We start from the raw sequence: 13,637 nt of genomic DNA, 5'->3' as shown, positions 1-13,637 counted from the left end.
CCTGAGGAGAGCTGTGGGGCTGACTGAGATATGAAAGGTCTTCTTGCCCCTAATGACTGTGCTGCCTGGTAATGCTGTGAGTCATTCAGCAATGTGACGAAGATAAGAACACTGCCAGGTTGTCTCAGTCAGCTCTCTGGGCTCAGATTCATATGAATGACTCTGCTTGTGTGTGTGTGTGTGTGTGTGTATGCAAGCACATCACACTCAAATATGCATGCAGTCACTATAGAACGGGAAACACAGATATTTTTAGTCACAATTCATCTTTTTACATTAAAATGCAACTAAAAATCCAAATAACTGAGCATGTAGGAAACAGTTGGAACTCACCCATCTACATAATGTAATTGTGTGCAAAAACAAAAACCTCAGCTGCAGCCTCAGAGATGACTGTGGAGTTGAGTCAACACCTCTCTCACACAGCGTCAACAGGAAATGCAACACTTTAAAGACACCCTGTGTTTACTCTTGGGTATTTCTCTCCAAAAACAACTGTGTGTGTTCACTGCATTTCCTTCCTAACATTTAGATTTATACATTTATTTTGAACATTTTGAACATGCATTATTTACATGTTTCCCAACTTGCCATCTAAAGCTGTGACACAATTCATGGGCCACCTCCTGTAAGAGGTGGTCGATGTGGAGCATGAAGGCAGCCTTCAACGAAATGAGACAGTCTGGTTGGAGGACTCCCGCAATTTGCGTCAAGAGAATTTGAATGCCCCTTTGTTTTTCAACTTGGTTGAGTTGAAGCCTGATACTTAGGTTGTAACTTTCATTGTTAGCATCATACGTTTTTGGTCATCACGCGTTCTGAATTCTGGGATAGTTTGGCCAGAGACGGATCCGCCCGGAGGAGGCAGCCACTGAATTGGGACACCGCTTGTTGTTCGTGGTTATCGAGCATTGATTATTTTCTTGGCACATTATCAGTGGAATAGATCAGTGAAATAGTGTGAAATCACATGGTGTAAATCTGACACCGCTCTTCTTGATGCCAAAACAAACTGTATAGTATACGTGTGCATCCTCATGAGCAGGCAGAAGTTACACACACACTAGTTTCATGTCATCACAATATCACTCTATAGTGCAAGTGCTTAAAAACACAGGGTATCTTTAAGCTTCATAAAGTCACATTAGCAATATATGCTGTAGTATTACATTCAACTGTGAGACCATATATGTGATAATAGGTCACAAAGTGAATATATATAAATAAATACCTCAGTATGATAAATGGTAAAGGGTGTGTATTTATGAAGCACTTTTCCTGTTATGAGCCACTCAAAGTTACATTCACACACACACGTCCATATGCTTGTTTTCTTTCTTATAACGCAGCATTCATGCGGTGTATGCCGGGCCTCATCTCACACGCCATTCACACACTGTAATTTGGGGTTCAGCATCTTGCCAAGGACACTTTGGAATGCAGACTGGAGGAGGCCGGAATCGAACCACCGACCTTCCTCATGCATCACAAAAAATAAGCAAAGTAATTTAAATCATTTTTTAAATGTCAACATGACGATCAAAAAAGTAAAGTGATTCACTGATCTGATTGTTTTTGGACCAAAGGCGCTCTGGATTATAAATACCTACAGCTCCCATTAGAACTTGCAAGTCAAAGCTTGATCAAGATTGATGAGGCTTGGCTTCATCGCTGAATATGTGAGTTGGTCCAAAGTTTGCGTAACCTTTATTTCATCATATTAGATTTTGTTGGCCTTCTTACTTTACAGAATTATGTCAGACGTGTCAGGATTTTCTCAAAAGTTCAGAACATTTAACATCACTGTATCGTCCAGCTGCAAAGTGAGGACCTGCCAAAAGGTCCTCACTTTCCCAAAATGTCCTCACTCCATAGACTCAAACTGGTCCTCACAAAGATAGCTGTACAAGAGCACACACACACATACACGTGCAGGCACTTACATAAATGTAGGTGGACTCACTCACCCTCATCTTTATTACACATTCTGTGCATTTATACATATTCATGATTTCACTCATCTTTTTTAACTGCTCTCTTTGTTTAAATTAAATTCAAGATCTCTACAAACGTTTGTCAGGGAGTCATTTCCTGGTGGCCTCCCTCGCCCTCTGCCACCCACTCCTCCCCTCTCTCTCTATCTCTCCTCCACCTGAAAATGTCCTGTTCTGCTCGGGGGAGGCTTGTGTCAGATGTGATACATTCGCTACCTCGTAATTGGTTTTGTAATTAAATATTTCTGCTTGGTTGATCACAAAGGACAAAGTGCTCTCCCTAATTAGGCTGAAAATTCAATATACTAATTCTTCTGCCTTTTCTCTTCTCGCGTGTTGACCAGATGATTTTTGATGAGTCGGCCCGACTGTCACTCACGCTGCTTACTCCCGTCATATTTCCCTTTGTCCTTTGCGTTCCGCTGTCTCTTTATCTCTCCCTTATTTGCCATTTTCATTGTCTCCCGCTGTCATTGCCCGCCCCCCACACTTTCAACCCATCCCTTTCTCTTCCAATGAAAGTACAAAAGAGGGTGACATGCTCCCCAGAGGTGGATCTGTGCCAACACATCAACCTGTATGGCAGCGAGCCATGAAAACGGAGGCAATTCCATATTTTAAAGAGTATTTGGGCATCGATATAATCAGCACTTAGCAGGATTGTTTGATCGATATAACGTTGATCGTGCTCTCGGGAGAAGCTCTGGGTTTTCAGTCATCCAACTCAAAGCCCTCTCTGGGTCGGACTGTCTGAAGATTTGGTTTCACAGCCTTTTTGTGGCTCCTGGATTAATCAATCTGAAAAAACCACATGTGAGTCGTAACTGTGGGCCTTCTTTAAATCTTAAACCGTCTAGTTTCTCTGTCTTGTTGTCATGATAGTATTTTACTGTACATTGTAGGTTTTGTTTTACAGGTTGTCCCACACTTGGGAAAAGATGGATTTCAGTTCAAACTTTATTTATATCACAGCAGCCTGTGCTGTAATTTTGAGAAGATTACCAGACTCACAACTCAAAAACTAAGGTGCAACAAGGCAGAAAACATCAAATACAGAAAAAAGCTCTGCACACTTTACAACTTTACAATTTAACATTATAATGATAATGCTGAGTTTTTGTTTACGAGACCTATGTCACAGCAAATGATGCCCAACTAGAACCCCAGCAATATAGATTTTTGGGGACTGATGCCGATACAAATTGTAAGGAGTTAAAAAAAATTCCAATACCAATATATTGGCTATATCTTGACAATAAGTCCTATGAAGCCTTTATCAATCCATTATGGCACAGAAATGTAATTAAGTCTTGATGTTTTACAGTTTAACCTTATAGTCTCAATAAAAAGAAAACCCAAAGCAGCCGTATCTAATTTACTTGAATCAACAAAATAAACACACATCTAATCAAGTAAAATATAAAGATAACTGCACATTTATTCAGCATTGTTTTCCCATTAAAATAAAATTGTTCTTATCAGCAAAGCTAAACGCTGACACCGATATGTCTGTGAAAGGCTGATATCAGCCTGTTTTTATCAGCCAACTGATAAATCCTCCGGCTGTATGCACAAAACAAATACATTTCGTATCAGCTTTCCAGATGGTATTGCAGCATTTCCCTAAATATGATACCTATTTACACTATTTTAGTTTCCCTAGTGGCTTCTAGTGTTGATTTGTCCCCAGTCTCTGTGATATGTTGTAATACTTCACATAAAAATGTTTTGCCTGGGAATCTGCAGCTGTGAACTACATCCCCCATAGGTACTTGCACGACAGCAGGTTTTATCTCATCATAAGGTTCCGTCACAAATTCGGCTTTATAAAGGTTCAGTGACTAAAAGACTTAAACTAAACTTAAACTAAATCAATGCGCCACCGTTTTCTCAGCAGGTTTTCAGACAGAGCTGGCCACGGGTGACTCAGATTGTGTTGTGGTCAAGGATTAAATGGCTGTGTGCACGCGCGTGTGTGCATGTTAGTGTGTGTACCAGTGCGTGTGTGAACGCGTGTGTGTGTGTGTGTGCTTTCACCAGGGAGTGGACATCAGGTGACCTCAAAATCTGTAGCTCTTGCTGCAGGTCAGCTCCACTGCTGAGAATGCCACATGGCTGCCTGGCGAGGAAAAACTTATTTTCTATCATTCTCTCTCTCTCTCTCTCTCTCTCTCTCTCTCTCTCTCTCTCTCTCTCTCTCTCTCTCTCTCTCAATTATCTCACTTTCTCTCGCCCTCTCTCTCCCTCCCTCTGGTGTCTGATGTTTGTTTGGGGCCTGTGGTGTGTTCAGTCAGAATTACCATCAAACAGAGAAGAAGGGTTGCAGAGGGATGCGGATTAGCGTTAACATGCTGACTAAGACCGTAGCACTCAGAACAGCACATCGCTGCTAATTTGGTACCACTGTTAATTTATCCTCCGCCCACGTGTACATAAACATGCACGCACTCTCTTCCTGTCATAGAGTCACTCAGGGATCATCTGGGATTTTTCTGGAAATGACAGGCCTGTTGTTAATGAGTGGAGACTGGGGCTCGCCAAATCTTTGTGTGTGTATTGTGTATACAGTATATGTGTGTGTGTGTGTGTGTCTGAGTATGTGTGGGAGAGTTCTGGCTCAATGGTGGCTCTTGGCAGGGCGACGCTCTCTTCTCCCTGGTCGCTAACATCAGGGGACCAGCCAGGCGTGTAATGGAAACTAGAGATTTAGAGAAGCAGCTTGCTAAATATGACCCCCTGATGTCCTTCTTTAGACGGCTCCTATTGTACGGACATTACAAAGCAGGTCATCAGGATAACTTATTATATTTTATGAAAAATGCTGTGGTTGGGAAAGACCTTATGACACATGACCATATTTAGTTTCTTGGTTAGACTAAACACAGGAATGTTTATTGTAGCCGCCAGTCAAACACCACATTCATTAGGGTTCTTTTGGGAAAAAGCTTCATCATTAGAAGAAACACTGAGCCCAGGCTCAGGCCAAATGAAATCATCTCAGTCATAAAGGTTGAGTTCCGCACAAGAGATGAAAAGCAGATGCAGAGGGTGGAGCCTCCTCAGTTTTAATGGTGTCTGACTGCTGCAGGTTGTTTGGAGCAGATGTGTTGTAGCAACGGAGAACTTGTTGTCAATCCTCTGTCTCTGTGTGTGATCACTTTACCTTTATGTGTTTATATGAATGCTTTTGGATATGCCTGTTTTGGTGTCTCTAAGGAAAATATCCGTGTCTCTGCTGGGAAATTCAAAGGTGGAATGCACTTGCTCAGTGTAGATTAGAAGGAGCCTGGCTAACATCGGCCTCAAGAGCAAGAAACTGATTAATATATTGCAAACTGCATAGCATCCAGTTTATATCAATAAATATTCACATATGCAAACTTCCTCACAGACACACGTGTACATGCTTGAGCACCATCTCTCCCCATCTTCCTCTCGATCTCCTTTAAATGTCGCCATCCATTCACGACTAAGTCCATATTTGCACTGAGCACGCGCTCCTGTGTAACTCATCTGTGCTGCAGATTAATTTTTCAGAGGCCAGGCAGCTCAGTAAGAGGAGGAGGAGGAGGAAGGGTAGGAAGGGGAGGAGGGCTGCAGTCGTCTGGGTCTTGGAAAGTCTTGCCAGCCCGCACAGGTGGCGTTTTGTCTGGACTCTGCCCAGGGAGTGAGGGAGCAGAGAAAGGAGGAGGAGGCAGAGGGGAGAAGGAGGAGGCATCAGGACGTACAGCATTTCAATTCATATATAATTGCTTAATTCAGTGATTCGCCACTTGTTTTCTTTTTAAATGTGGAAACCACAGTAAAGCCATAATCCTGCAGACTGAACTAGGCTTTAATAAAGAAGGACCTGTACCTGGAAGTGCCAATTTGATTCCTGGAACTAACGAATAAGGGTTAATGAAATGCATGCATGCAGCAGGAATTAAGACGATGTCTGTAAAGTGCAAATGGAAATCGGAGCTCCATAGCTGAAATGTTGCAAAGGATCCAATCCTTGTTTTATCATGTAGTCATGAAGTGTTTCATTTTATGTGTCCAAGCGCTGCCAATTGCCTACATTTGTGCAGTGGTTTGGCTCTTGGAAGTATTCACTCCCCTCTCTGAGATGCTGGCAGTGGGACAGGGTTGTTATTAAGAGTGCTTCATCTGGCTTTGTGATTACAGCTCTGACCAAGCTGACAGACTGCAACCCCGCCGACAAGCAGCATGCAAATGATTCTCACACACGAGCACGCATCTGTGCTGTGATGCAGAGAAACACACATGCAAACACACACACACATGCACACACACATACACAGATGTATGCACCAGGCTTGCTGGAACACATGCTGTTATATGGGGGAATGACATATACTCATATCCCGCCACCGTCACGCCTCAATTTGTCACATAGTGCTGCGCCATTAGAAATTTACACCTCGCACTTGACACACCCCCTGCATCAAACGCACACACACACACACACACACACACACACACACACACACACACACACGAAATCACTTGCTTCTCTCCTGTCTTTTTTTTGTCGTTGAAAAATGAGAACACCGCAGGGAGTGAAGTGGGAAGGTGGAGGGGCAGTGGGGGGGGGGGGGTGGAGCATCTGGAATAACATTCACCCGTATCTCATATCACTGCTTTACTTCTGATCTCTCTCTCTCTCACACACACACATACACACACACACACACACACACATAGACACACATACAAGTTTTTTCAACATACCTACCGACACCGCTTCTGCTCCAGCTCCTCTTCTCTTTCCGATGACATCAGTAGTGGGTTTGGTGTGTGAGTGTGGGTTGGGGGGTGGGGGTTGCAGAGCTGGTGCCATCCTGACTGGGAGACCAATTTGGGGAGGGGGGGTTGCTGGCTGCTGTCCACCAGAGATCTACTGTACATCACCACTTACTCACTCTGCACTAACACACACAGGTGGCGGACTCAGCCCTGCAAAAACAAACTGCTGTCAATACTTTCTGGATTTAAAGTCAAAGGTCATAACTGGAATTTGGGCTTAATTCTCAGTGAAAACCCCCCAAAATACCACACATGCAGATTCACTGCTACTCTTGTTTGTGCCGTACAGTAGGCTGTAAACTTCCACATACACTTACAGATAAAAAAATGTCTTCATTTTACTGCCCACAACTAATGATAACAATAAAGAAGAACCTGCAGTGAGAGGTCAAAAGAAATTGTTTTAATTTGAAGGGGTCAGAAAACTAAAAAGTTCGGAATATAGCAATTAAAAAGTGTTCATAGCACAGACTGTGTATGTCTATGGATATAACGGCTTCCCAAAAGTGAAGCCAAAGTGGGTTTATGACTGCAATTTTCTGCAAATGTAGTGAAAAATCCTGATTGACAGCTGTGACCTTACTACCACAATTGCGCAGATGGCGGGGTTGGTATCTGGGATGTTTTAGGTTCAACCTTGCATATGTTTCGTGTTTTCATTATTTTTGATTATTCGGTTACTTACTTTGCATCCATCCGTCCATTATAATATATAATATACCACTTATCCTTTAATGGTCGTGGGGGAGCTGGAGCCAATCCTAGCTGACTATGGACTGTGGGTTTACTTTGCATCTCTGTCTTAATCAGACACACAAACATAGACATATATAGGAAGTACATGATCCTGTGTTGTAGGTGCAGAATCATGTGATCATCTCAACAATGTCAAGTGAACATCAGTTAAACCTGTTTCTATATAATAATTTCTATAAAAGCACTGACGCCAGGAGATTAACTTGCACGTCGTTTTTTTTCTCTGTTTCATAAAAAACAACCTTCATAACTATCACTCACTGTGGAATAAAAGCAGTCATTAAGTCTTGTGGTGCTCATTTCAAAGAATGAGTGTGGAAAGTGTGACTCTGGTTTTTTAGTCATTAGGCGGGCATCATGGAGTCTGACACCTCATGGTGGAGAAATTAGTCTTAAATCTGCTTCTTGTTTTGAAATCCAGAGTGTGGTATGGATTACCATCTGTCACTCATCAGCAGCTGTGTGTGTCTGTGAGTGTGTGTGTGCCTGTGTGAAAGAGGGTAGACACTTAAAGTCTCTGCAGGCTACGTTCAGACTGTATCAATCTGATTGACAGCGTTAATGGTGTGATAATTCTACACATCAGGCAACTGAAAAGCTTCATTTCACAGCACACGCTGGATAATCAGTCTCAAAAAATAAACTCACTTTTCCCTCTGTTCACTCCATCATTTTGCTTTTCTTCTCCTCGCTTCTACCCCTCCTGCATACTAAGCTTCTTACCGCTCTGTATTTCTGTCTTCCCTGCAGGATGAATGCCGTAACTTCATGAAGGTGCTGCTCAGTAGACAAGGAGGCCTGTTTGTGTGCGGGACCAATGCCTTCAACCCGCTCTGTGCCAACTATACCGTAAGTAAAGACTGATCGTGCTCACACCTGCAGTCACAGCTCCACCTGTCATAGACCTGCGACTGGACTCTTCATACAATCCATCCTTCGTCCTTCCATCCATTATTTTCCTCTTGTCCGGGCTCGAGTTGCGGAGGTAGCCGGCCAAGTAGGGTATCCAAGATATCCATCTCCCTGGCCACGCTTTCCAGCTCTTCCTGGAAACATCCCGCAAACATTCAAACGAAGGTGCCTTAGACCAGATGATTTACATACCTCAACTTTTCCCTTTTGACCTGAAAAAGCAGTGATTCTACTCCAAGCTCCCTCCCGATGTCTTATCTCCTCTCCCTCTCTCTAAGCCTGAGCTCAGCCACCCTAAGGAGAAAATTCATTTTTACCGCTGGTATTTGGTTCCTCGTTCTTTCGGTCACTACCCAGAGCTCATGACCATAGATGAAGGTTTAAGTGTAGATCGGCCCGTAAATTGAAAGCTTTACCTTGCGGCACTTTCTTCACAACAACAGTCAGGTACAATGCCTGCATTAATGCTGGCTTATCCATATTTTCAGAAAAGAGGCCTCGCTTCCCTTATGAAATTAGCATGTCTGTTCCGGTGAAAATTCACAGCTTGATTAAAGTTGTTTGTTTGCGGCGGCGTTGACTCTCTCTTCAGGAGCCATTTATCCGAGTTGTCTGGCAGCTACACTGCCTCGCTTTCCTGAGGTACAACAGTTGTTGTTTCCCGGTGGTTAAACTTTGTGGTCTGCCGAGCTTGTTATCATCAAGTCGGAGAAGGCGGATAACCAAGACAAACACAAAAGAGGGAGAGAAGAGGAAGAGGAGCGTATTCTGTGATTAAGGGCTGTGCAGACGTGACTTGTTTGCCTGCTTTGTTCTCATTTGCTGGTGGTTAAGAAAGAAAAGCCACTCCGCTGTAGAAGGCAGGTGTTAAAGAGACACCGGGGTTCAAGCTGTTGACTGAACTGATTCAAGCAAACTAGAGTGTACCCCGAATAATTCCTCCTCATATACATCTATCAGACCCCGAATGTGTGCATCCATTCAGCACCTGATTCCTACACCATTCACCTCCCGACCAATCCCTGTCTCGCTCAGTTACGGTAACAATCTCAAACTACACATAAATATTAATCGTGGCCTCGGTTGATTTCACATCCTCTAGCAGGAATATTAAATAAGGGATGAAGAAGGCAGTTGAGAAGGAGAAAAATAATTTCTTTCACTATCAAAGGCTTTTTTTCAGATAAGTGTTATTTTCAGTCTCTCACATTTCAAACAACCGTGCAACAGTGAAACACGTAGCTCTACCTGGCCTATTATCTGTCAGCCACTAATGACGTTCTACATCAGCGTACAACACACCTGTCTTCTGCCTGATAGGCTGTACGCCTTTTTCTCCAGGGACTAGTTAGTGATGCTAGCGACTATTTTATTTATAGCCAGGGTTTTAATGAAATGACACATTTAAATTATTTCATTCTCAGCCTCGGATGAGAATTACACTGTGCTGCAGGGATAGTTTGCTTGAGGTTTTTTTTATTTTTAAGTTAATGTGTTGTGAATGTGTTTTTGAAGAGAGAGAGATGCAGCAATGTCCCTATCCGTATGTGTGTGTTTGTGTGTGAGAGCCGAAAACCTGTTTGAATCGTCAGTGTGACTTCATGTGGTTGTATGGCTGGACCCCGGTGTGTCTGTGTGTGTTTATCTGTGTTATTTATGTATGAGAACGCGGCTCTTGTTGTTGCTGCTGTGCCTAATTGCCACCAGTGAATCATTAGTTTGCACTTACGGTAACACTCCCTAATTGCCGTTCTCTGGTGCCTTGTTTTCACGAGCTTTTCACGTAGCCACAATGTTTGGAGTCTGTTGATTGATGTGTGCGTATGCGTGTGTGCATTTCTGTTTGTGCGCGCTTACAGGGAGACACTCTGGAGATGGTTGGAGACACAGTCAGTGGGATGGCGAGATGCCCTTACGACCCCAAACATGCCAGCGTAGCTCTGTTTGCAGGTAAGTCCTCTTGTTTTCGGGCGCTTTCCCACCATGTGGTTTGTTCTGGACCTTTAGACTTTTCAGTTTAGTTTAAACCAAAATAACAGGTGTGAAAAGTGCCTCAGACCACATTCTCAACTGACAGACCAACATTTAGAGTTTCTCTGGAAGGAAGTTGAAACATCAATAAACAACATAAGAAGAGATAGAATGTTTGAATGAAGATGATGCTCATTTTGCTGGTAGCAATACGATAATGATAACACACGTTCAGTTTTAATGGTCGCAGCAATGACATCAATATCATTGATAAACACCATTGTTCCTCCGTGAAAGACATTCTGATGCTTGAAAACAATACATACAAACTGCACAATTGTGATTCTTCATCAGATCCAAACACTGCACTATAATCAGACCAACAGTCATGTTACTGAAACTGTAGAGAGCCATTACTGTTCTGCCACCAGCACATTATCTCATATTAACAGGCTGGAGTTTTTTTCTCTCGTGTGTGTGGGAGAGCTGCAGAGTCGTAATTATGTTGCTACAATTGCATTGTTGACTGGTCACTCATGTCATGTTTATGATGCAGGTCTCTGACAAAACAGTAACAATTACTCCACTTTTATTGTTTGTGGTTACGCTGTTGCATTGGCAGGCTGTCCAGCTCATTAGTGTGTGTGTTTGTGTGTGTGTGTGCGTGTGTGTGTGGTTGCTTGTATTTTGTGTGTGTCAGAGAGGAATCTGTTTACAGCTACAGTGACTGACTTCCTGGCCATTGATGCAGTGATCTATCGTAGCCTTGGGGACAGTCCAGCTCTGCGCACCGTCAAGCATGACTCCAAGTGGTTCAGAGGTACCTGTATATGTGCATGTGTGTGTGTGTACTTGTACTTATATGTTTCCGAGGACCATTTTGAGTAAAGCTCTTACAGGGTGAGGACACTTTGGCTGGTCTTCACTATTTCAAAGGGCTGCTTGCAGGTTAAGGTCAGGGGTCAGGGGCAAGGGAATGCATTATGCCAATGGGTGTCCTCACTAAGGTAAAAGTGCAGGAATCTATGTGTGTGTGCTTTCGTTGTTGTCAAAGTGTGTTTTAAAAAGTGTTTGTGCATTACTGTTGTTTTTAAGTACGTCTCCCCGTCAGCATCGTGCCTGTTGTTGTTGTTCGTAAGAGTCTGATGGGTTGAGTGTGCGTCCACAACACTTAGTAGAAAACAGGATCGATATGTGTCAGTAGCAGAGGGCTGAGTCAGCAGGCTGACAACTCCGTGTTCAGGTCACTGGACATGAAGCTGTCAAACCTTCTGCTCCTTGACAGAATGTGGACCGTAGACTGTATATAAAGATGCACGACCTGACCGCTTACCAAAACTGAGGCCAAAGCTTTTGGATTGTCACCTGCTGGCTGGCTGCAGCATAAATCCTGCTGCCTCCACAGTGGATATCCAGGCCAAGACTATCTTTCGTTCACCGTACCAAAGACTGATTACAGTTTGACTAGTTTCTAAGATCACAAGAGTTGAACCTTTCTCCACACAAAACGCAAACACTGATACTCTTTTGTAGGTGTTTTAGGTCCAGGCAACATTTTGGCCAATCTCTATTTACAGCTATGTGCAGGTGATGAAGAGAAATTAAAGAGCAGATGCATTTTGGTCATGCATGTGCTTCTCTCCACACAGATTGTTTAACTACGAACAAACAAAGCCACTCACTTGGATGCCTCCAAGTAGAAATGGAGGCATCTGGCCCCCAAATCTTGTCCCTTACCGACAGATTCTGCATATTCACATTCAGAATCTGTTTATAGAGATTACTTGATGAGACATTAACCAAACTAAAATGGCAAAGTACATGTCAAAATAATTTTTTCGTAAAGATGGTGCCTGTCACTAAAGGTAGCTCTTATCACACTGATGTATGTTCAAGGGTTTGTTTTTAAAAGAGGATGAAACATCATGATTGACATTTCTGGATAGAGTGAGGAAATGCAGACTCGTTGTCCATCTTTATATAAAGTCTTCGGTCTGGACCATCCACATCAGGGTCAGTCTGCAGTCTGACCTGATGATGAAAATTGGACGGTCACAAATACGCAATAATAGACGTACAGGTTGCAGCTGGTCCCGGGTGTATCAGCACCAAAATGCATAGCGTGAAACTCTTTTCAGAAACATCAGGGAGTCATAATGCGCTTATTGTTTGGTGTGAAATCCCCTTTCAGCATGTAATGAAATTAAGCATGGCCTCTGCCACATCCTCTCTGCCCTCATGTCGCCTTAGTGTCATTGGAGTGAATGATGTGCCTGCACATGGAGGCACTGTTTGCTAAATGCTATATTCTCACCATCCATCTACGTTATATCAAACTTTTACTACCTACTCCCCTCTCTCAAACTATTTCTCTCTCTCACACTACAGAGCCATATTTTGTCAATGCTGTGGAGTGGGGACCTCACATCTACTTCTTCTTCAGAGAGATAGCCATGGAGTTCAATTACCTGGAAAAGGTATGGAAGTCATCCACTTTCTTCCTGTGAACTTTCTGTATTCACACAAAAGGAGCCACTGGTCCTTTCAAACCATCTTTTGAAAGCACTGCAGAGGCATATGCAAACGTGTGGTTAGGATGCATCACCATTAAAGAAGATCCCGGTCGAATATCTCTCTGCTGCAATCATTTGAATGTGAATATCAACTCCTCCCACAGCTACACTGACCTTTCATCCTTGTATTTGTTTGTCTGCATATCTAATCCAACAAACCACGGTCTGAGCAAACAACTCTTTGTCTGTATTAACCTCGGAAAAGCCTCTTTTTTTTTTAACAGCGACCCTGTTTATTTCCTTCCTGTGCCAGAGCTGGGTATACATATTAATGAAAAAAAAAAATATCCGCAGCATCAGCAAACCCATCGTTATTGTAAATTATCATTTAACATTAATGGGGGGAGAAGTGCTCGCGGAAGGTCCACAGCTTTGCAGAAAGCAGAGTAAATGGACACCGAAAATGCATCACCATTGGGTGGATGATTGTGTTCAAAGAAACGATTTTGAGATGCACTGACATTTTCATGAATAATTGATAAAACATTTACCATAATAAAACAACGATCCGTCAAAACAGGGTTGCCGTAACACAAATAGCATGCAAATTACTCTTCAGAGATACCATGCATCTGAAAATTGACTTTTAAATGTACCTTTTTGAAGATGAAAGCTGAAGTTC

The 13,637-nt window shown here is 42.9% G+C and overlaps 1 protein-coding gene across 1 annotated transcript in view; it reads left to right on the top strand.

Moving 5' to 3' along the window:
• The window catches only part of sema6bb (sema domain, transmembrane domain (TM), and cytoplasmic domain, (semaphorin) 6Bb), a 135,873-nt gene that overhangs the window by 72,737 nt on the left and 49,499 nt on the right, over positions 1-13,637 (top strand). The window contains exons 6-9 of the mRNA XM_047343081.1: positions 8,310-8,408; positions 10,331-10,421; positions 11,143-11,262; positions 12,831-12,919. Coding sequence (XP_047199037.1) covers positions 8,310-8,408; positions 10,331-10,421; positions 11,143-11,262; positions 12,831-12,919 — 399 coding nt within the window. The remainder of the gene's footprint in view (positions 1-8,309; positions 8,409-10,330; positions 10,422-11,142; positions 11,263-12,830; positions 12,920-13,637) is intronic.

Source organism: Hippoglossus stenolepis, chromosome 14 (assembly GCF_022539355.2).
Source record: "Hippoglossus stenolepis isolate QCI-W04-F060 chromosome 14, HSTE1.2, whole genome shotgun sequence".
Lineage (NCBI taxonomy): Eukaryota > Metazoa > Chordata > Actinopteri > Pleuronectiformes > Pleuronectidae > Hippoglossus > Hippoglossus stenolepis.
The sequence above is the reverse complement of the archived record's forward strand: the minus strand, read 5'-3'. Positions and strand labels throughout refer to the sequence as shown.